Source organism: Carassius carassius, unplaced genomic scaffold (genome assembly GCF_963082965.1).
Source record: "Carassius carassius unplaced genomic scaffold, fCarCar2.1 SCAFFOLD_119, whole genome shotgun sequence".
Taxonomy (NCBI): Eukaryota; Metazoa; Chordata; class Actinopteri; order Cypriniformes; family Cyprinidae; genus Carassius; species Carassius carassius.
The window spans coordinates 51,564-76,349 of record NW_026775151.1 but is presented as its reverse complement, the minus strand read 5'-3'; the positions used below and the strand labels follow the sequence as shown (position 1 = coordinate 76,349).

The 24,786-nt window shown below is 41.0% G+C and overlaps 2 protein-coding genes across 3 annotated transcripts in view; both read left to right on the top strand.

Moving 5' to 3' along the window:
• Positions 1–37: 37 nt before the first annotated feature.
• Positions 38–7,964, top strand: mcm7 (minichromosome maintenance complex component 7). Its single transcript, XM_059547495.1, has 15 exons — positions 38–200; positions 1,305–1,384; positions 1,489–1,653; positions 2,062–2,186; positions 3,090–3,270; positions 3,356–3,493; positions 3,601–3,750; positions 4,660–4,774; positions 4,852–4,983; positions 5,662–5,745; positions 5,818–6,029; positions 6,107–6,372; positions 6,724–6,892; positions 7,434–7,543; positions 7,635–7,964. Exons 1-15 carry the CDS (start codon positions 170–172, stop codon positions 7,840–7,842), a joined length of 2,166 nt encoding a protein of 721 aa, XP_059403478.1. The 5' UTR covers positions 38–169; the 3' UTR covers positions 7,843–7,964.
• A 1,812-nt stretch (positions 7,965–9,776) lies between these two features.
• gpc2 (glypican 2) overlaps positions 9,777–24,786 on the top strand; it is a 34,824-nt gene continuing 19,814 nt past the window's right edge. Inside the window, exons 1-6 of one of the 2 annotated variants that reach the window (XM_059547497.1) lie at positions 9,777–9,995; positions 10,062–10,191; positions 10,877–11,035; positions 19,067–19,201; positions 19,285–19,460; positions 22,993–23,073. In XM_059547497.1, the coding sequence (XP_059403480.1) occupies positions 10,062–10,191; positions 10,877–11,035; positions 19,067–19,201; positions 19,285–19,460; positions 22,993–23,073 (681 nt within the window). In that variant the 5' untranslated portion in view covers positions 9,777–9,995. Of the gene's footprint in view, positions 10,192–10,876; positions 11,036–19,066; positions 19,202–19,284; positions 19,461–22,992; positions 23,074–24,786 lie in introns of both variants that reach the window. The other variant, XM_059547496.1, reaches the window with a different exon arrangement.

Genomic DNA, 24,786 nt, shown 5'->3' with positions numbered 1-24,786 from the left:
CCAACCCGCAGACGCAATCTCATTGGTGGAAAGCGCCAGCAGACTCGCGCCAGTTTTTGCAGCTGCGCTCGAGAGTGTTGCATCTTCAGTAAGGAAAACGTTTGCTAGATAAAATATTCACACGTTTACTTTAGAAACGCGACTTTTTCACCACACTGCCGCGATAAACATGGCACCAAAGGATTATATGGCGGAGAAGGGTGAGTTGGGAAGTGAGCTCTAGTTTAGTTAAAAGTGATTTTGCTGTTTCTGAGGCGATACGCATCAAAGTCCGATGAAGTGAAATGTAGATAAAAACATCAATGAATCATATTTGGTGTCTGAACTGGAGCAGAAAGTTAGGGTGAATTCGGTGTGACACATGTGCTGTTTTACTGCGACACGGCGTTTGTTCTGTTACGCTTGTAGATGCGTTTCTAACTTTTAACGTTTAATCGTTGCTCGCGGGTATTGCGCGCGCTTGTGATGCAGTGCCCGGATGGAGTTTCGGAACAAAGAGCGGCGGCGCGCGGAGAGCACGTGCTCGGTTTCAGACACACGCTCTTATTTTCAGTCAAAACTTTAACAAATCCGTCCAGAATCACGTGTGTGTTTATTCCGATCGGTCGGAACTGCAGTGATCGTCAGACTTCGCTGTTCTGCACAGCATAAAAGTTTCGTCTGTAAACGGGGCCACGCGAACCAATCGCCGACAGCAGAGTCGCGGAGCGCTCCCGTGAACGGTCGCGTTCTATCTGGACTAGTTTATAAACGCGGAATGATCGCGGAAGCGGCGCGGGCTGTAGGGCGGCTCCAGAGCCATGTGCTGCTTTGTTTACAAAACAGCAGCCACCGAGTGCCGTTACACGCGCGTAATTTATAACGCGAAGTCGTGTGTAGTGTGTAGTGAGTTGACGCGCGATCAGAGCAGATGTTCGCTATCACATCAAAACACGGACTCAGTTCGTCGACACGACACCATTCGATGTTTTGCTCGAGCCACTACGAGGCTGTTTGGAGCGTCGATCATTTGCGTAGTTGAACGCTATTTGTCTTCATACGTTTATTTATCATCTGTTGTACAGTTAACGTTAATAGTAAACGTGTGAATCTGGAAGCAGAGTGTCATCGCTTTTGTTTCGGCTTTCACTCGTTTGTTTACACTTCCTCCGCGCGCGCTCACGTGACTGATGTTTGTCCCTCTGCACATCTGCGTGATCGCGCGCTCATATGGAGTGGAAACTTTTTCTTCACTTAAAAATTTACACGAGCCGTTCGACAGGTCTGTGTGTGATAGTGGGTTTTCTGCTGTGATTATTTTCCAGAGAAGTGCAAGCGCTTTCTACAGGAGTTCTACAGCGAGGATGACTCCGGGAAGAAGGTGTTCAAATACGGCGCTCAGCTGGTGAGATCTGCAGCGTGTTCGGTTCCTGCAGTGCTGTATCAACAGACTCCCGCTCACCCGTGTGTGTGTCTCTGTGTGTGTGTGTGTGTGTGTGTGTGTTTCAGGTGTCTCTGGCGCACCGCGAGCAGGTGGCTCTCGTGCTGGATCTGGATGATGTGGCGGAGGAAGACCCTGAGCTGGTGGAGAGCGTGTGTGAGAACGCCAAGCGTTACACAGGACTGTTTGCGGATGCGGTTCACGAGCTGCTGCCTGAATACAGAGAGAGAGAGGTGGCCATCTGACCATACTGAAGTTATAAATCACTTTGTAGATCTATATGAATATCAGACAATAAATACTCGCAACAGCTTTGATGTACAGTATGAAACTCTAGAAAATTAAACTATAACAGGTCTATAATGACATTAACCTGCTAACTATTCAGCTTTATCCATGTACATTCACATAACATGATATATGCTATATACCAAATCGAAAATCCCAAATGTAAGCCATAATTGCGCAGCTCTTCGTATATAGTTAAATGTGTAAGTAGCTTTAAATGTCCAACTTTATTTGCCACATAAAGGAGGCTCACATGAAGTTATAAACATTCACACAGCTGAAATTCACTTTATATTAGTAACATTTCCTGCTGATAGATATATTCGTGTCTGAGCAGTGTGTGTTTTTTGTAGGTGGTGGCGAAGGACGCCTTGGATGTTTATATTGAGCACCGGCTGATGATGGAGACCAGAGGTCGTGACCCCGCAGACACACATGACCCCCGGAACCAGTATCCGTCTGAACTCATGCGCAGATTGTGAGTGACTCAAGCACACACACACACACACACACACACACACTGGGGCTGGTTAGATTCATTAGCTCTTAGATTTGGTTCATTTCTATGTAAGGAGGTATGTCAATATTTTTCCATATTTCACTGTTCTTCCCTCAACTTAGACGAGTTGATTTGTACGTCTCTCGTCTCGGTGCACTTAATCACTGTAGCGGCACTATGTTAGCGTTTAGCTTAGCACAAATCATTCCTTTGGATCCAAACAGGTATTAATTTAGAAGCCACCAAACACTTCCATGTTTTCTGTTTAAAGACGGTTACATGAGTAAACGTGGTGACACAAAATAAAAAGTGTCTATGTTCTAAGCAGATAAAAAATTATAACTATAATGTATGGAAGTGTTTGGTGGCTTCTAAATGAATCCCTGTTTGGATCCGAAGGAATGATTTGTGCTAAGCTGAAATAAAACAACAAAGACTTCTTTAAACACTTAAAATGATCAAGATGCCGTTTTAAATTTGATCACATTTTTTCTGTTGTTTTGAAATAAACATTTAAATGGTGTACAGCTTGTTTCATAATTTATTGAAAAATAATTGAATAAGGATGACATCAGTAAAAATATAATATGTTTTAAATGCATATATTAGTGCATAAAAGGATCAAAACAGAAATGTTTATTGGATGGTAGGCACATTACAAATAATGCTTAGTGAAGTTTTTTTCATCTGAATATGGACTGAAAGATTAATCTTGGGATTGATCGGTTGATCATCAGAATGGTTATTGAATATAACGGAGTAATTGATACTCTCTCTCACACACACACACTTGTGTCCTGGTGAATTCAGTGCGTGACAGCTGTCATCATGCTTCTGTCTGTCATACTCTACACACTCACTGTATCGTCTGTTGTTTCTCAGCGAGGTTTATTTCCGTCCTCCGTCCACGCTGAAGCCCAAGGTGGTGCGTGATGTGAAGGCCGACAGCATCGGTCAGCTGGTGACCGTCAGGGGAATCGTCACCAGAGCCACGGAGGTCAAACCCATGATGGCTGTGGCCACCTACACCTGCGATCAGTGCGGAGCCGAGACCTATCAGCCGGTGCGCATCGCACTAGTGCATGCTGTCTTTAAACTCTCGTGTGTGTGTGTGTGTTAACATGAGTCCTGTCCCTGCCGTTGGTCAGATCGCCTCTCCCAGCTTCACGCCGCTCATCATGTGTCCCAGTCAGGAGTGTGTCACCAACAAGTCTGGAGGACGGCTGTACCTGCAGACACGCGGGTCAAAGTTCATCAAGTTCCAGGAGCTGCGCATTCAGGAGCATGTGAGTGTGTGTGTGTGTGTGTGAGCGTCACGTTTGTCTGGCTGAGTGTAAATCATGCTGAGTGTTGTGTGTGTGTGTGTGTGTGTGTGTGTGTGTTAAACACTCAGAGCGATCAGGTGCCGGTGGGAAACATTCCTCGCAGTATGACCATTTACGCCCGCGGAGAGAACACGCGTGTGGCACAGCCTGGAGATCACGTGGCTATTTCTGGAATATTCCTTCCTCTGCTGCGCTCTGGATTCAGACAGGCTATACAGGTAATAATAATAATTCATTACATTTATATAGCGCTTTTCTAGGCACTCAAAGCGCTTTACATAGTCTGGGGGTATCTCCTCATCCACCACCAGTGTACAGCATCCACCTGGATGATGCGACGGCAGCCATATTGCGCCAGAACGCCCACCACACACCAGCTTACTGGTGGAGAGGAGACAGAGTGATGAAGCCAATCAGCGGATATGGGGATTGTTAGGAGGCCATGATGGTCAGAGGCCAATGGGCGAATTTAGCCAGGATGCCGAAGTCACACCTCTACTCTTTTCGAAAGACATCCTGGGATTTTTAATGACCACAGAGAGTCAGGACCTCGGTTTAACGTCTAATCCGAAGGACGGTGCTTGTTGACAGTATAGTGTCCCCATCACTACACTGGGGCGCTAGGACCCACACAGACCACAGGGTGAGCACCCCCTGCTGGCCTAACTAGCCTCTTCCAGCAGCAACCTAGTGTTCCCAGGAGGTCTCCCATCCAGGTACTGACCAGCTCAGCCCTGCTTAGCTTCAGTGAGAAACCGGTCTTGGGCTCCAGGGTGATATGGCTGCCGGCTAAGGTGACACACTTTACACACTCAAACATGGTGGATGTTCTCCAGGTTTAGATGAAGGTGCGCAAATTAATAATTATCTAGTGACAGGATGCGTGTAATTATTTGACAGAGGGTCTGTTATAGACAGTTGTCACATGATGGTTTATCCCAAAAGTTTCCTTCTCTTCTACTGCTTACTCTAAAGTGTGTACTGTTTCTTCACAAAAAGAGTATGTCCTGTAAGGGTGTAGTACGAGTAAGTGAATTAGGATGCAGTGTCTAAACACGTGGCTACATGACTGAGCTCTGTGCTTTACTGTATTTAGATAATGTCTGGTGTGTGTGTGTGTGTGTCAGGGTCTGCTGTCAGAGACGTATCTGGAGTGTCACTGCATCACTCTGATGAATAAGACTGAGGATGATGAGCTGGGAACTGAAGAGCTGAGTGATGAAGAGCTGCGGCAGATCACAGGTAACACGCTTCGTGTCTGTGTGTGGTTTATAAGGGTTGTGATGTGTCTGGACTCACGTGTGTGTGTGTGTGTGTAGAGGAGGACTTCTACGAGAAGCTGGCGGGATCGATCGCTCCAGAGATCTACGGTCATGAGGATGTGAAGAAGGCTCTGCTGCTGCTGCTGGTGGGTGGAGTGGAGCAGGCTCCCCGTGGGATGAAGATCAGGGGTGAGACACGGCCGTCACTGATGCTGGATCACTCAAACACTTAAATGAAACGCCTACATTATTAAACTCACATCAGACTCTTTGATAGACCTATGTTATTCACTTAAGATAATCAAGTGTATATTCATTGATGCTTTTTGAGAGTTGTTTCTGTCTTGGAGCTAAACTGGGCATTATCCTGCCATTAAGACCAAACATCAGATTTCACCTGTAACAACAACAACATGAACTGTTTTCATTCAGACTGTTTGAGAATAGCTTACGTCCGCTTTGAACAAAACAGAGCAGCATTTAAATCACTCCGTTGTGTGTTAGTCACTGTAGCATGGATAAATGTGCCAGAAAACACCATAAATACAGTAGAGTTAGATCTGAATCTGAGAGATCACTATATATATCTTCATATCACCCAGTCCTTAACTTGCTCTGTATTAAAGCACTACAACATTATAAATAAGACCGTTTTCTGTAAAGCAGCTTTGAAACCATGTGTTTGAAAAGAGTTTCACCAATACATCTGACCCGATAATAACTTTAACACTGATGTTGAGCTGCACTGAATCAACACTGTTCTGAGTAATGGCATGATTGCTGTACAGCAGAATTAGGATTGTGTGATGTTTCCTGACACTGTGTGTGTATGAAGCGCTGTTTGACTGACTGCGTCTGTGTTTGTAGGGAACATTAACATCTGTCTGATGGGAGATCCAGGTGTGGCCAAGTCTCAGCTGCTGTCCTACATCGACCGTCTCGCTCCTCGCAGTGAGTGTGGCCCGCAGCATCGCTCCTCCGTCCGCTAGCGTCCCGCCGCTAACTCTCAGCGCTGTGTTTCAGGTCAGTACACGACGGGCCGGGGCTCGTCTGGCGTGGGGCTGACGGCGGCGGTCATGCGTGACCCGGTCACCGGTGAGATGACCCTGGAGGGCGGGGCTCTGGTGTTAGCCGATCTGGGCGTGTGCTGCATCGATGAGTTTGATAAGATGGCTGACGCCGACCGCACGGCCATCCACGAGGTCATGGAGCAGCAGACCATCTCCATCGCTAAGGTGAGCTCCGCTCCGCTCGAGCTGGGTGTTTTCTGCCTCCTGAATGAGTGTGATCACGTGTGTGGTGTTTGTCTCAGGCCGGCATCATGACGTCTCTGAACGCACGCTGCTCGATCCTGGCCGCGGCAAACCCAGCGTACGGCCGCTACAACCCTCGCAAAACCCTGGAGCAGAACATCCAGCTGCCGGCGGCGCTGCTATCCCGCTTCGACCTGCTGTGGCTCATCCAGGACAAACCTGATACAGACAACGACCTGCGTCTGGCGCAGCACATCACATACGTGCACCAGCACTGCAAGCAGCCGCCCACACACTTCAGCCCCATCCACATGAAGCTCATGAGGTAAACCAGGACGCTGCGGTGGGACACACACTTGTATTGTAATTTCACATTTTGGATGTTTTTGTATGCTTAATTTAGCTCATGTAAAACATCTAGCCTATAATTTTTTTGGCGTTTCTTTTATGTACACTTAAGATCTTTACTATTCAAGTTATTAATTGAGCCGCTTTGAATGTAATTCAGTTTCGATGCTGATTCAACATTGTGATGTTTGTCATCGTCCCAATCCTGATTTGACCTGTAATTACAAGAAATCATCTGTTGACAAAGAAATCAGAGAAATGCAGATGTGTGATTGATGTGTGTCTGAAGCTGATTGGATCACCTGATGTTCGTTCATCTGTCTGTCAGGCGTTACATCAGTAAGTGTAAGCAGAAGCAGCCGGTGGTTCCTGAGGCTCTGTCAGATTACATCACAGCTGCGTATGTAGAGATGAGGAAAGAGGCACGAGTCAGCAAAGACACGACGTTCACCTCGGCCCGAACACTGCTGTCCATCCTGCGCCTCTCCACTGCCCTGGTGAGAGACACACACACACACACACACACACACACACACACACTCATCAGCAGGACTTGATCTCTGGAGCTGGTCTGATGTGGCCGTCGGGTGTTAAAAGTGCTGTTTGTGCAGGTAGCTGTGTTCATCTCTACTGTAGAAGCAGCACTTCACGACACACGCTGGCGCTGGCGCAGGTTCAGTCTGTCAGGTGACACGCAGAGATCCGTATTTGTCGTGTGACGGTCAGCTTTGCGGGGTGGGCATTCAGCCTGGGGTCACGCCGCTGTGCAAACCCATGCAAAACTGACCGCACACGACACTGCAGCGCTCCGACACACATCTCAGAGACTAGCTGGTGTTGAGAGGCGGAGACTTGGGCAGTTGCTGGCTTTCCCACAAGGCATTGCACTTGTCTCGGTCTGACAGTGCCGGCACAAATCATCTATTTGACTGAAACTCACCTGACTTTGGAAAAAATAAATAAATGAATCTTTTGTATTCGTGGAATGAGGTGACATTTACACACTTGATGTGACTTCAGGTGTGTGTGTGTGTTCAGGCTCGTTTGCGGATGGTGGATGTTGTGGAGAAGGAGGATGTTAATGAGGCCATGCGACTGATGGAGATGAGCAAAGACTCTCTGCAGGCCGACAAGACCAACAACACCAGGTACACACACTCTCATACACACACACACACACTCTCTCTCACACACACACTGACTGCAGCGTGACCGTGGCTCACTCTCGTGTGTCTGCAGGGCACAGCGTCCCGCTGACGTGATCTTCTCTCTGCTGCGAGAGCTGGCCGGTGAAGGAGCCATGAGGTCTGTTCGTGTGTCCGAGGCCGAGCAGCGCTGTGTGTCTCGTGGATTCACTCCTGCACAGTTCCAGGCCGCTCTGGACGAGTACGAGGAGCTGAACGTGTGGCAGATAAACCAGGCGCGTTCACGCATCACGTTTGTGTGAACACCAAGTGACTGGACGTGATCCCATGCATTTGAAGCTTTCCAACTGATGGTGTTGTGATAAGGATGAAGCAAGTTTCCTTTTAAATCTGTTAAATCACTGAAATAAATGTTGTAAATAGATCAACTTTGTGTTCTGACTTGATTTAAGTGCAATCAGGACGAAATGCAGGATTTGAAATGCATACCAATGAAACATTGGTAATACTTTACAATCAGGTCCAATTAGTTTAATGACATTCATCAATGAGCAATACATCAGGGGCAGTTCTAGAGCGAGTGGATATCTGGGGCTAAGCCCAGAGAGATCCATGTTCAGGTGCATCTCAAATTAGGATGTCGTGGAAAAGTTTATTTCAGTAATTCAACTCAAATTGTTTAACTGGTGTATTAAATAAATTCAATGCACACAGACTGAAGTAGTTTTATTAATTTTGGCTCCCATTTAACAAAAATCCACCAATTCACTATCTCAACAAATTATAATATGGTGACATGCAAATCAGCTAATCAACTCAAAACGCCTGCAAAAGTTTCCTGAACCTTCAACATGGTCTCTCAGTTTGGTTCACTAGGCTACACAATCATGGGGAAGACTGCTGATCTGACATGACAACGAGTCAATCTTTAGTTCGTTATCTGTCTCGGCTCGGTGTTCATCTTCAGTTCTCTCTTCACAGCAGTTCAGTCAGTGTACTGTTTGAGTAAATGAATTACTCCGGGATATTGGTTTGTTTGAACTCAGAGGGAGTGTCAGCCACATTAAACAAGTTAACAGCTTAAGTCATTTGTGGATTAATGCGTATTGGAGATGCGAACCGTTTAAAACGATTCAGTTCGATTTGGTGAACTGTTTCAAAAAGATCCGGTTACATTGAATGATTCGTTCGTGAACCGGATATCACAAGCTGCTTTGTTTTGAACTCTCTCTCACAACAGACACGGAAGAGAAGACAATGCTGAATAAAGTCGTAGTTTTTGCTATTTTTGGACCAAAATGTATTTTCGATGCTTCAAAATATTCTAATTGAGCCTCTGATGTCACATGGACTACTTTGATGATGTTTTTCTGACCTTTCTGGACATGGACAGTAGACCGTACACACAGCTTCAATGGAGGGACTGAGAGCTCTCGGACTAAATCTAAAATATCTTAGGGGGCTTTCACATTTCTAGTTCAGTTCATTTGGTCTGAACCAAGGGCAAACAATTATACATTGTAGCATTTTTCAGCTGATTGCTGATTGCTTTGGTCCCAACCAGTTGAAACCAAAATGCAGTCACATGACAACATCCACATCACTCATTGGCCATGACGACAGGTCTCTGTACGCTGGTTTGGTGCGCACCTGAGTGTGATTGCTGCTTTCTCACCTGCTCAAACGAACCGAATGAATGAGGCAGGATTAAAGCACCCTTAAACTGTGTTCCGAAGATAAACGGAGGTCTTACGGGTTTGGAACATGAGGGTGAGTCATTAATGACATAACTGTAATTTTCTAAAACTTTGTTTTTGTGAAAAAACAACAACTTTTTACTATTGCCCTACCTCGCTGATACGGTATTCATTTTATTTGTGCAGCTCTTAAAAAGGTATTAAAAGTTTTTTTATTTGATACGCATTGTGTGTGAATGATGTTTATTTTTCTTCTATAACCTTTGTCTTTCGGGAGAAGTGAGTTAATTTAAATGTTTTAGCTGCGCCATTAACTAACATGATCAATCAATTTACTCACAAATACTTGAGAATTGGATATTTGATCATATGGATAAGAAGTTTGCCAATGTTTCGAAAAAAAGGACAAATGAAATCCAATACATCAGCGCTTTTGTTGTTAGGAGCATAACGCCCTTGGCTCCTTTGAATAATTTCTAATACACATAATTATTTACATTGATTTTTAGGACTAAAAGCATATTATATTTCATCTTTAAACCCTCAAAATTATAGTTTGATCTGGCTGAATAAAAGTCTCGTGCTGTTAAAAAGCCAACGAAGAGAAAAAGATGTGTGTATTTCTATTGTTCAGACACACTCTCTCTCTCTTTCTGTCTGTGTGTGTGTGTGTGTGTGTGTGTGTGTGTGTGTGAACGAGCGCGCGTGCACGATCATCCCGGGACAAAGAGAGACGCGGCTCCGCTGAGACGCAGCAGGTTCGAGTTGTGTCGTGTTTAATCGCAGATTAAGTGTCCACTTCCACTGACTTGGTGTTTGTGAAGATGATGAAGGTGTTGGTGTGCGTGATCGCGCTGTGGGGCGTCGCGGGCGGAGCGCGGAGCTGCGGAGAGTCTCGCCGGGTGTACGGAGAGAAGCACGGGCTGAACACCGCCCCACACACACAGATCAGCGGTAAGATCGCCCCTCAGAGCCCGGGTGGCTGCGGCTTTATGGAGCTTTAACTGAAGCTGGATCCGTCAGTCACCCGTCTGTCATCTGTCTCTTCACATACATTATTACTTCCTACAGTGCAGAAATAGTCGATATAGAAATATACATTATGTAAGTGAATGAAATGGACGAAATGTATGAATTAATTAGCTGAATAATGTAATAAAGTGTAAACGGATCACAGTGGAAAATGTGACTTTTGTAAGGTTTAATTTCTCCTGTTTTGATCATTTAGATATTTCATATAAAAGTATACATATGCAAACAGATGTATTAAAATAGATAGTATTTGTGCAAAGATATTCAGAATTTTTCTTCGATGCTTTATAAAGAATTTGACTTTCTTTGTGTGTGTTGTCTGTGTGTGTTGCCTGGGTGTGTGTGTGTGTCATCTGTGTGTGTGTTGCATGTGTTTATGTGTGTGTTGTCTGTGTGTGTGTGTGTGTGTGTGTGTGTGTGTGTGTTGCCTGTGTTTATGTGTGTATTGTGTGTTGTCTGTGTTTGTGTGTATTGTGTGTTGTCTGTGTGTGTTGCCTCTGTCTGTGTGTTTTGGGGTGTGTGTGTCTGTGTTGTGTGAGTGTGTGTGTGTGTGTGTTGCCTGTGTGTGTGTGTGTGTGTGTGTGTGTGTGTGTGCTGTGATTGGCAGGTGAGCACCTACGTCTTTGTCCTCGTGATTACACCTGCTGCTCCAGTCTGATGGAGGACACGCTTGCACAGCAGAGCGAAGCTGACTTCCTGTCTGCAGTCCAGGATACCAGCCAGTTCCTGCTCACCACCTTCACCCAGAGACACCACAAATTTGATGGTGAGGGTCTGATTGAGAACATGAACGACTGACTGTGATGTAAACATCTTTACACTTATGAAACGCCCTTCATTCAGCGCCCATGAGACAGAAACTACAGCATCATCTGGACAATGGCTTTATCATTAAAAGATTGTGATTTTGATTCAAACATAAGCGTTTTTATTCCTAAATGATGATTATTCTGCTGTGCCAAAGTCGTCCTGTTTATTTGTATAGCACGTTACATATCACTGATTTTGACAAAGCAGCTTTACAGAGTCAAACAGGAAATTAGTTTGTCAATGATGCAAGAAGACAATAACAAAGAGTAATTTTTCAGCTAAAGTCAGTTCATTGATAATTCAGTGATGTTATCTTCCAGTTCAGCTCTCTTCAATAATGTCTGTACAATCAATTAAGTGTTAAGCATATCACAAAAGTCCTTAGTGTAAGTGCCCTCAAGCATACGCTGGCACAAGTGGTTTCCGTACTACTGGTTTATTTGATGGCTTTTCCCCCAAATCCACCATGAAAATGAAACAATGAATACAAAACCACATTAACTTAATATCAATGAAACATACAAGTCAAGGCAAGTCTGCTTTGTCAGTTCTTCCACATGTACAATACATACATACAGAGAATCGAAATTGCATTGCTCTCAGACCCCCGGTGCACACAGATAACATTAACATTAAAGCCTAAAAATCTAGATCATTAACAAACTAACAGATTGTAAGATCTTCAAACACAAAATTCAAACATAAAGCAAATATAAAGCAAAATACCTTGTTGGCTGCATGCTATATTAAAGAAATTGTCTTAAATAAACCTTAATCTTATGTTTAAATCCCTTGCAAGAAGAGACATCCATTGAACACATGCTCAACGTCAGTGTTTTCCACTGGCTTGCTTACAGGAACTGAGAACCTTGTCATCAATCATCTCTATGTTTATAGCCATTAAACATAGACAGGTATGTAAAAGACTACATTTCTTGAGCTCCTTTCTTCCTTTGATATATGTTGGACCAAAGCAGTCAATACCAGTGTAAGTGAAAGGTGGAGTTGTTTCCATTCTATCTTGTGGTAAGTCTCCCAATATTTGTTCTTCTGCAGGCCTTCTATACTTTCTGCAATTTACAAATTTTAAAGATGTTTGATGAGACCACAACACTACATCCCAGGATCCACTATCCATTTGTTCACAGTTCGTTCATTGTCATTCCACGTCCTTGAAGATGGACCTGTTAGTGAAAGTGCTTAAGTAAAACTGACGTGACTATTCTTGGGAAGTATTACTGGATGCTTGACAAATGGATGCAACATAGCTTGACTTCGGCATCCTCTGAACCTCAGGATACCTTCTTTGGCTGAGAATGGATTTAACTTGTATAGCCTACTCTTTTGGGTCTTGGGAACTACTTACTTTAACTACTTACTTTACTTCTTTATCTCATCTGTGAATGCTTCCTTCTGAAACAGCTTAATGATAAAAAGTTCTTCCTTCTTTTCTTCCAGGCTTGTGCTTTCTTTGGTTAATTGCTTCACATCTTTAAACTCTTTGATTTTATGTTTCAGTCTAGCAACTGCCTTTACAACTCTTGACCAGTTGAATTTATGTAGGTGATCTAATAATTATCTGCTCTCCTTTGCAGCATTTTTAAGTCACAAGAACCTTGCAAACCTTTGGATCATCTTCCTTAATTTTTCCCAACTTGCATTCTCTTTCGGGTAGTTGCGTTTGCCAATGAAACTTTGGTCCTGTGAACCATTTTTAGGTTTTAAGTTGCTCTGCTGTCAAACCTCGAGAGTCATGATCAGCCGGATTGTTTTCAGAGGCAACATAAGCCAATTCAGGCTTTGTACTGGATCTAATTCTCGGAATGCAATTGGATACAAACACATGAAATTGTCTGGTGCCATTGTTTATGTACCCAAGAATGACTGTAGAATCTGTCCAAAAGTACTCCTTTAGATAATGAATGTCTAGCTCTTTCCAGAGCATGTCACTTGTTGTGACTGTGCTGCTGTAAGTTCTAGCCTTGGTTGGTGGAACTCTTGCTTTTCCCATTACCAAACAGCAATTAACTTTAATAGACTTGTTAATTGCTTGCAAGAAAGTACATTCCCCATATCCAGGAATACTTGTGTCCGCAAAATGGTGGAGCTCATACATTGTGATCTAGCCGAAATTGGAAGGTAAGAAGTCTCTCTTGATTTCCATTTCAGACCAGGACTCCCACCGAGGTTTCAAGTTCTCTGGAACATCCTCATCCCAACTAAGTTTCTCTTTGCACATTTTCTGGAGTATTTGTTTACCCAAAAGAACAAATGGTGCCATAAACCCTTGGGGGTCATACATTGAGGCCACGGTAGAAAGCACACCCCATCTTCTTAGAGGATTGGGTTTTACTTGAACTCTGAATTTACTCAAAGCCATATTCAGATCTATTAACTGTGGCATGTTATTTTTCTGGTATGGTTGCCATCACTCTTCCACTGTTAGAAACAAACTTGTGGAGTCTTAACCTGCCCGCGAAGCAAAGTTCTCTTGACCCTTTTATAAGCTGGATGGCTTTTGTCTCAGTTTGAACACTTTTTAGACCATCATCTACATAGAAATTTATTTGAATGAAGTATATGTCAATGAAGTATATGGTGTCTTCATTATACTGGCCATGCCCTTGAGTTGCCAGATGTTTCAGACCAAAGTTACAACAACCAGGAGATGAGGCAACCCCAAAACAAGTGAAGTCCCATTCTGTAGACTGATAGTGTGATCTCAATTTCCATTCTCCCACCACAGAAATGGCAGGTAATCTTTGATCTTGCTTCTTCACAAGAAACTGATGGAACATTTTCTGATGTCACACATGATTGCAATGAGACCCTCTCGCAAACAGCACAGGAACCCTACCAATGCATTGGTTAAGTCAGGACCAATGATCAGATGGTCGTTGAGGGATGTGTCCTGAAACCTGGCAGAACAGTCAAATATACTACACGTATATTCCCTGGTTTCTGTGGACTCCAGGATGTTGAATATAACAAACTGGGCTGTTGTCAATCTCTTCTTCAGGAACCTTCTCTGCATCACCAAGTGAAATGTCATCCATAAATTTTACATGATCTTTCTTGAATCTATTTTCTCTAAAGCTTTTGGGAAAAGTTGTGCAGTTACAGTTGATCACATTCTTAAATACAGCTAATTTATTAGAAGATTTTCAAACTGGTTTCACTACTTATCACAGTACAGAGTCTGTTTTGCTTAAAGTGTTCTATAATATTTTGGTTGCAGCTGATGCCGGTAAAAATGCGGTTTTGATTTTACTGGATCTTACAGCTGTCTTTGATACTGTGGATTATAATGTTCTTATCTGCTGTTCCGAACATCTGATTGGTATCAGGGGCTCAGACTTACTATAGTTCAGCTCATATCGCAAAGATAGGCCTTCTTCTGTTGAGCTAGGCAAGTTTTGCTCATCATCTTCCCCAATTATTAATGGAGTACCTCAGGGCTATATTCTGGGACTGCTTCTTTTTAACTTATATATGCGCCATCTAGGGGATATTATCAGGAAGCACAATGTTTCTTTTCATTTATATGTTAATGATACACGGTTTTACCGCCTGCTAAAAGCTGGTGATTCCATTCAACCATTGCTGGAATGTTTCTGAGATATTAAAAAATGGTTATCAAATAACTTTCTCCAACTAAATGAAAACAAAACAGAAATTATTGTTTTTGGTTCCCAAAAAATAAGAAACTATATTATTAAGGATATTATCAATAATTTCCCCTCCATTTCCTCACAGTTTAGAAACCTGGGTATTATCATAGACTCAGAATTATGTTTGTCCAAACAAATCAATTCTGTCGTTAGGAACAGATTTTATTAGTTACGGGTCATCTCCAAACTTAAATGCTTTTTGTCTTTTCAGGATTTGGAGAAGGTTATTCATGCTTTTAGGATCAGTTTTTTCCAGCTCTTTCAGAGAAGTCTGATTCAATGACTATTATTATATCTGAAAGACCAATTTATTTTACTTTAATTCGACTCACATAGTGTACTTGAGTTTTAAGGTTGACCGTAGAATCCATACTTGGTGTCACTTGCCTAACTACTATGCAATTCTTGGTTCCAATAGCGTCGCTATAGTCTACATAAGGATTCCCGTCACCAACAATGTTCCATCCAAGGTCAGTACGCTGTGCATAAGTCAAGTCAAATCACCTTTATTTATATAGCGCTTTAAACAAAATACATTGCGTCAAAGCAACTGAACAACATTCATTAGGAAAACAGTGTCAATAATGCAAAAATGAGAGTTAAAGGCAGTTCATCATTGAATTCAGTTATGTCATCTCTGTTCAGTTTAAATAGTGTCTGTGCATTTATTTGCAATCAAGTCAACGATATCGCTGTAGATGAAGTGACCCCAACTAAGCAAGCCAGAGGTGACAGCGGCAAGGAACCGAAACTCCATCGGTGATAGAATGGAGAAAAAAACCTTGGGAGAAACCAGGCTCAGTTGGTTGATGGTCTTGACCAAAAACTACTTCTCTTGGAAGGACAACTTGTGAACAGTTATATCCGATGAGCACACCTACTTCACAATCCTGGAGAGGTGCTATCTCATCTTGAAGGGGATTTAAAGAGACCAAGCCTTTGCAGTTTAATTTGTTGGTGTGTGAGTTATGTTGGCTGGAATAAACTCCCTAGTGTAGACTGGTGGTAAAGAGTTCCTTTTACCAGAAATAAAAACCTCTAACTTGTAGGTCTTTTACTTTTTGAGAGCTTACAACTGTAGTCCTTGAAGTCATAGTACAGAGCTTGAGCTTAACTTGTTCTTTGCTCACATCAGATGCCAAAGACTTGACGTTTTTGAAACTTTGGATTTTCAACCTAACCTACAGTCGTGGCCAAAAGTTTTGAGAATTACATAAATATTAGTTTTCAAAAAGTTTGCTTCTAAACTGCTTTTAGATCATTGTTTCAGTTGTTTCTGTGATGTACTGAAATATAATTACAAGCACTTCATACGTTTCAAAGGCTTTTATCGACAATTACATGACATTTATGCAAAGAGTCAGTATTTGCAGTGTTGGCCCTTCTTTTTCAGGACCTCTGCAATTCGACTGGGCATGCTCTCAATCAACTTCTGGACCAAATCCTGACTGATAGCAACCCATTCTTTCATAATCACTTCTTGGAGTTTGTCAGAATTAGTGGGTTTTTGTTTTTCCCCCTTCTTGAGGATTGACCACAAGTTCTCAATGGGATTAAGATCTGGGGAGTTTCCAGGCCATGGACCCGAAATTTCAACATTCTGGTCCCCGAGCCACTTAGTTATCACTTTTGCCTTATGGCACGGTGCTCCATCGTGCTGGAAAATGCATTGTTCTTCACAAAACTGTTGTTGGATTGTTGGAAGAAGTTGCTGTTGAAGCCGCCTTTGCAAGAATTGAACCTCTTTCCTTGAAGTTCTTGATGATCCTATAAATTGTTGATTTAGGTGCAATCTTGGTAGTCACAATATCCTTGCCTTTGAAGCCATTTTTATGCAATGCAATGATGGCTGCACGCGTTTCTTTGCAGGTCACCATGGTTAACAATGGAAGAACAATGATTTCAAGCATCACCCTCCTTTTAACATGTCAAGTCTGCCATTCTAACCCAATCAGCCTGACATAATGATCTCCAGCCTTGTGCTCGTTAACATTCTCACCTGAGTTAACAAGACGATTACTGAAATGATCTCAGCAGGTTCTTTAATGACAGCAATGAAATGCAGTGGAAAGTTTTTTTTGGGATTAAGTTCATTTTCATGGCAAAGAAGGACTATGCAATTCATCTGTTCACTCTCATAACATTCTGGAGTATATGCAAATTGCTATTATAAAAACCTAAGCAGCAACTTTTCCAATTTCCAATATTTATGTAATTCTAAAAACTTTTGGCCACGACTTTAGTTTAAGTGCTTGTAAGGATGTAACAGGATTGCAGGTGATTTTCACCACTCTGGTCAAAAACTTGACAAACTGGCTGAAGGAGGGAAATTGGTTAGTCTCCTTGTGCATTTCAATAACCCTATGATTCCATCTCACCATTCCTGTAACTTTGAAAGAATCTTCCTGTTCTAATTACAATCATTCAAAATTTTCCAATTCCTTGATGTAAACCATGGCAACCTCACAACTATGAAGAAATACAAAAAATTATCTGAGCTCAAAACTGTCCCTAGAGCCCTCTATCTCTATATGATTTTGCAATTGTGAATGGATTCCCATATGTTTCCTCTAAAATTTCCCATGTGGCAGCAAAAGCAGAATGAGTTTCAAGTAAGAAATATCCATTGAGTGCTTTCTTAACTTGGCCACTTACATATCTACAGAGGTAGTAGATCTTCTCTTTATCTTGAATGTTCTTCTGGCCAATCAGTGTTTCTAAGAAAAAGTTTCCAGTCACTGTACTTCAATGGATGCCCGCGGAATACTGATGGTATAGGAACAGGAATTCTATTTGCACTTAAAGCTCCTACCAACACCTTCACGAGATCTGAGGTGGTCGCAGCTTGTGGTGCAGGAGCTATTTTCAGGAAGTCTTTCAGAATCAGAATGAACTTTATTGCCAGGTATGTTTACACTAGGGCTGTCACGATATTCGATCACGGTTATTGTGGCCATAATAATTCACGATATCGATATATCGTGATATCTATAGAAACCTTGGAGGGGAAAAGATAAGTCAAATGATTTTTTACTTTGTTTGAGTTTTTCTTTTTCACCCAATGAACATAATATTGATACTGATAAATGCAGGGCACAAGACTGGCTTTCTCTGTCTTCTTTGCAGCTCCTATAAAATAACGAGAGAAAATACTGTCAAGTTCAACAGTATGATGAATAAATATTAATGGTAACACTTTACAATAAGATGTCATTTATTAACAATACTGTATTAACATGAATGAACAACAAACAATACATTACACAATTTATTAATCTTTGTTAATGTTAATAAAAATGGAGTAATTGTTCATGTAAGTTCACAGTGCATTCATGTTTACAAACACAACTTGCGATTTTAATAATTCATTAGTAAATGCTGAAATTAACATGAACAAAGATTAATAAATGCTGTGGAAATATTGTTTATTATTAATGTTATTTATATGTTAACTAATGTAATTAACTAATGTTAACTAATGAACCTAATTGAAGAATGACTGCAGATAAGGCATTCAGTGCATGGCACTGTGACCAACTTAACATTTTATAGAGTTTAATGCAGCAAGATCAGTTTTAATCATGTAACTGTTATAAAATAAAGTGTGAAATAAAGTGTGACTACGCACAGGCCGTATTGATTGCAAATACAAAAACTAGATGAGTAAAGAAAACGCGTTACTTATTAAAATAATCACCCTTTAATCAAATATATGAACACAGAAAACTGCTGTTAACAGGTTAATATAACGTTTCCCATTCTATGACCAGTAAAATAATGCCAACTTACTCTGATAAACACGGCTCTCCTCTGAGTAGCTGCGAGCGCTGTGTCTCCTCCTTGTGTGACAGTGTCAGCGTTAAGGCACAGTACTGCCACCTGGGAGCCCAACCAGGTACTGGCACTGGAGTATTTACATGTGGTGTTATCATAAGAGAACTGTTCATTTTAAATATTGCGGTTATTGCTAAGACCGGTATATCATCACACACTAAATTAACAGGATATCTATAATTGTTGCTGTGAATATCATGGTTATCGCCAATACCGGTATATCGCGACACCCCTAGTTTACACATACAAGGAATTTATTTTCATGACAAGCTCCGCAGTGCAACAGAATGACGACAACAGAACAAAAAACACAATAAAACAATTTTTACAATAATGTGAAAATAAATATATTTCATCTGTTAACATATCAAATCAGCATTTGCAGATGCTTTAATTTCACTGGTCAAGGCCACGGTGGCTACATCGTTTTGTGAAAGAATGATAATGATCTTTTTATCTGGCTTCTATCCCTGTACTGTCAGAGTTTTTCCAGGAGATGATGGATGTGGCAGAGAAATCAATGAATCAGATGTTCACGCAGACTTACGGTCATCTGTACACGCAGAACGCTCTTATCTTCAAGCAGCTGTTCTCAGACCTGCGGCGCTTCTACACAGGTCAGTGTGTTTGTGGAGTAGCACCTGTGTGATTCTGGACAAACTGCTGAAGTGTGTGTGTGTGTGTGTGTGTGTGTGTGCAGGGGGCAGAGTGAGTCTGGCCGAGGTGCTCTCTGATTTCTGGGCAGGACTAGTTGAGCGTGTGTTCACTCTGATTAACCCTCAGTATCAGTTCAGCGAGGACTATCTGGAGTGTGTCAGCAAACACGCCGAGCAACTACGGCCATTTGGAGATGTTCCACATAAACTGTACATTCAGGTAACTTATTATTACATGCGTGTGTGTTTTTCATTCTATGACCAAGACAAAGAAATGTGTAAAAAAAAAAAGAAAATAAAATATTCTTATAAATTTCTTATTCAGAGAGCAAATGACGATACATTATCTAATCATGAAATCACATGTTGTTGTTGTTCTTATTCCAAAATATGAAATACTGTTGGATTCTGATGACACTGGAAAGTGAAAAAGTCAAGGATGTCAAGCTGACTTTGTAGAGGAATTACAGTTAAATCCCACAAATAGACACTGATATGCTAAATGACAACCAGGAGTCAAATTTTGTTCAGTCAGTTGACAGAGAGTTTACTGAAGAAAGAGTTCTCCACACTTTCAAAGCTTTAAAAAATGAGTAAGGATACAGGCTACAACTAACTTAGATTACAGAAACGCTAGCATGTATGGTCATATTGATGTCTTTTCTACAGGTTCTGATTTAACAAATTAACAGTTTAACAGTACAGATAATTCTAGCAACATCCAAACTTGATATTCTTTTCTCAAAGTGATAGTTCACCCAAAAATTACAAATCTGTCATTAATTACTCACCCTCATGCAGGGTCAGAAAGCTCTTGGATTTCATCAACAATATCTTAATTTGTGTTCAGAAAATGAATGAAGGTCTTACTCACCTCCTCCAGGCCATTTCTTCTTCAGTCATACCTTCTCTTACAAACATTATTAACACCTCTCCTCACATTGGTACATTTCCCACAGCATTTAAGCAGGCTCGGACAAGCCCACTGCTTAAGAAACCCTCTCTAGATCCAACACTTTTAGAAAACTACATACTGGTATTCCTTCATCCATTCATTGCAAAGACACTTGAGCGAGTTGTGTTCAAACAGCTCTCTATGTTTCTTGCACAGAACAACCTCCTTGAGAGGAACCAATCTGGCTTCAAAAGCAGACACTCATCTGAGACTGCCTTGCTCTTGTTTACTGAAGCCCTGTGACTGCCAAGAGCAGCTTCAAAATTCTTAGTACTCCTCTTGCTGGATCTGTCTGCTGCTTTTGACATTGTTAATCACCAGATTCTACTGTCCACCCTCAGAAATATGGGCATCTCTGGAACCGCACTCCTGTGCTTTAAGTCCTACCTCTCAGATAGATCCTTCAGGGTGTCTTGGAGGGGTGATGTTTCTAAGTCAAAATTTTCTTGCTACTGGGATTCCTCAAGGCTCAGTGCTTGGACCATTTCTCTTCTCCATCTACATGACATCATTAGGTAGGCATTTAGAAGCATGGCTTGTCATTTCACTGCTATGCTGATGACACTCAACTCTACTTCTCATTCCAACCAGATGATTCGACGGTAGCTGCTCGCATTGCAGCTTGTCTGAGAGACATTTCTAGCTGGATGAAGGACCATCACCTTCAGCTCAACCTTACAAAGACAGAACTGCTTGTGGTTACAGCAAACCCATTGTTTAATCACAGTTGCTCTGTATAGCTTCACAGACCATAGTGCTACAACGACCCGGTCCTGCAGATTTGCTTTAAACAACGGTAGGAAGATTAGACCCTTCCTGTCAGAGCAAGCCACACTACTTCAAGCCAAGCTCTTGTTCTCTCCAGACTGGACTATTGTAATGTTCTCCTGGCGGGCCTTCCTACATGTACTATCAAGCCTCTGCAAATGATCCAGAATGCAGCAGAGAGAGTGTTCTTCAATGAGTCAAAAATAGCTCACGTTAATCCTCTCCTCATCAGGTTGCACTGGTTATCTGTTGCCGCTCGCATCAAATACAAGGTACTGATGCTTGCCTACAAGACGACCACTTGCACGGCACCAACATACCTAAACTCACTAGTTCAATCTTATGTGCCCTCCAGAAGTTTACGCTCTGTGAGTGAATGATGCCTTGTGGTGCCATCCCAAAGAGGTTCAAAATCACTTTCACGGACCTTTTCTTGGACTGTGCCCCAGCTGGTGGAATGACCTCCAGATCTCAATTCGAACCGCTGAGTCTTTAATCATTTTCAAAAAACATCTAAAGACACATATTCTTCATCAGCACTTTACCAACTAATACTAGCACTTACCTTTTCTATTATTTCCTATTCTATTCTAGTTTATTCATAAAAAAATAACTATGTGTACTGCACTACAATAACTTAGACTTGTCATGGCACTTGTATACTGTTGTTGTTCTCTCGTTTGTCTGATTGCTTCTATTGTTCTCATTTATAAGTCACTTTGGATAAAAGCATCTGCCAAATGATTAAATGGTAAATGTAAATGTCTTATATGTTTGAATATACATGAGGGTGAGTAAAGACAGAATTGTCATTTTTGGGTGAACTAACCCTTTAAAGACTGTATCTTGGCGACACAAAGTTCCATTTGTAAGCATCTATCAGAAGTCAAGTCGAGTCATTTTTATTTGTAAAGCTCTTTATACAATACTGATTGTGACATAGTAGCTTTCATATTATTGACATAGTCAATAATGCAAGAAGACAATAACAAAGAGTCATTTTTCAGTTAAGGACAGTTCATTGATGATTCAGTGATCATCCAGTTCAACTCTCTTCAATAGTGTCTGTGCAATCAGTCAAGTGTCCCCAATTAAACAAGCCAAAGGAACCAAAGCTCCATCGGTGACTGAAATGGAGAACAAATCTTGGGAGAAACCATAAACCATTAATGTTGCTATAAACTCTAAAAAATAATCATTACATTAACCATATGTCATTGGAGTTGAAGTTAGTGGATGCATGTAGTGCACTGGTCTTCACATGTCTCATATGGGTATAATGGTATAATTGGAGAACCGTATAACAAAATATATAAGAACAAAGTTCTAACTGATTACTCCTTTTTTGTATAAAATATAACATTTGATTATATAAAGATTTAAATGAATTCCTACAATACAAATACATAATTATTCTCTGAAAGCCAGAATAAATGAGTAAACACCTTTACTGTATTTCTGACTCAGACTCCAAATCTAGACATTGCCTGAAACATGATTACTAGAACAGATACACTGGTTTTAAGAAAACTATTATTACATATTCATTTTATAATAAAAGAGGAAGGGATTGGAAAACATCCCTTTCAACTGTAAGATGTTGAGACCTGTTGATACCAAATGAATAACTATAATGATAACTTTATTAACATCCATATCAAGAGGCATAACATTCTGTTTATTACAATAATTTTGTTGTCCACCACTTTAAATGGTCAAGCTTTTTAAAGCAGGATAGATTCTAATTGGCTGTCAATGGTTCTATGCTTAATCATTTTGTCAAATTTTGAAGTGAGTGTAGTCCAGCTGTGAGCAGTTCTACAAAAGGCAGCAATGTCTTTATTCAGCTTTAGTCAAATATAAAAAATCACTCTGAATATGATTCCAAAGAAAATGTTCCTCTGTTTCATTAACATTTTTATGAGGTGAAATCATTATTGTCATCAAATTAAAGCAGTAATGAAAACTTTATGCTTTGTGTCTCATCATTACTGCAATCATCAACATCTCTCTTTGTTGTGATTGGCAGGTGTCACGAGCGCTAACAGCGGCACGATCGTTGGTTCAGAGTTTGGCTGCTGGAAGAGACATAGTGAACAAGGCCACAAAGGTGCATAAATGTGACTCACTACTTGTGTATTAATAGCAAACTAATAAATAAAATAACTGATCACAAAAGATCTGAGCAGTGTTGCAACTGCTTCTCACAACTGCAACACAACACCATCACAGAGCCATTCGATTTTGTTTGATTCAAGTGGAGAACTGCTCTGATTTTGACTGGTTTGACAAAAAAAAAAACAATCGTATTTTGTTTTTATGTGAAAGCAGAGCCAGTCAGAAACTGGTTAGTGGTCACTGGGCAAGTGAGTTTCAATAGTAGGTAACAGGCCGGGTCTCGCTCACACTCACTTTTCAAGCATTTTATTAGCATGACAACAATTTTTACATTGGTATTATTCTTGATGTTTATTTGTAGGGAGTTGTTCCTAAATTGACATGATGGTGGAAATAATATGGGGTGGGAGGACATCTTTTTTTTCACATTTTTTAACATTCTCTTCCAAAACCAGTTGAGTTTGGACAAATACTTCCTGTTTACTTCACAGCCTGCAGTGTTTAATACAGCTCTGTTCGTTCACAGTGGAGTGGCTCGTATAGTTTGAGAGAGCAAACGTTTTGCAAGAGTGATTTGAAAAATATTTTTTCCACCACCATGTTCCAATTAGGGGCTCCATACAAAGCATCTTTACAAAAAGACAGTTAATGTTCATATAATAATGTTTACATAATGTTTAATTTTAATATTTATTTATATAATGTTTAAAAAGTGAAAAAATGTTAAGCTCTTTATACATACTCGGAAATAGACAGGAAAAAAAAAACAGTGTAAAAGTTCCTCAGCCCTTATTGAGATCAGTGGAGTTTAAAGTTTGCTCTTGAACTGAATGGAGTTTCCATGATTTATTTAAATTCCTGCTGATCTCTATGAAGCTGCTATTGTATAAAATGCTATAGACATCAAGTCAAGTCACCTTTATTTATATAGTGCTTTAAACAAAAAAGATTGTCTCAAAGCAACAGAACAACATTAATTAGGAAAACAGTGTATCAATAATGCAAAATGACAGTTAAAGCCAGTTCATCATTGAATTCATTGATGTCATCATTCAGCTCAGTTCAATTTAAATAGTATCCGTGCAATCATTTGTAATCAATTCAATGATATCTTTGTAAATGAAGTGTCCCCAACTAAGCAAGCCAGAGGTGACAGCGGCAAAAAAAAAGAATGGAGTTCTTTGGTGTCAAGTTGTGGTTTTTTGATGAGAGGCTTAATAACAGCCAGTTTGAAGGTTTTGGGGACATATCCTAATGACAATGAGGAATTAATAATAGTCAGAAGAGGATCTATGACTTCTGGAAGCACCTCTTTTAGGAGCTTAGATGGTATAGGGTCTAACATACATGTTGTTGGTTTAGATGATTTAACAAAATGTCAATTCCAATCATTCTAAACCAGGGGTCCCGGAGACCCGGTGTCCTGCAGAGTTCAGCTACAGCTGCCTCAACACACCTGACTGGAAGTTTCTAGTATGTCTAGTAAGAGCTTGATTAGCTGTTTCAGTTGAGTTTCATTGGGGTTGGAGCTGAACTCTGCAGGACAGCATCCCTCCAGGACTATTCTAAACTCATTAAGAGAAACTGATGCAGGGCACCTATAAAAATACTAAACTCATCCCATCAAATATAATGGATAAATGATTTTGGATGTGATGATGTTTGTATATTCTCTTGGACGTGTTATGCTGTGATGTTGGTTAAT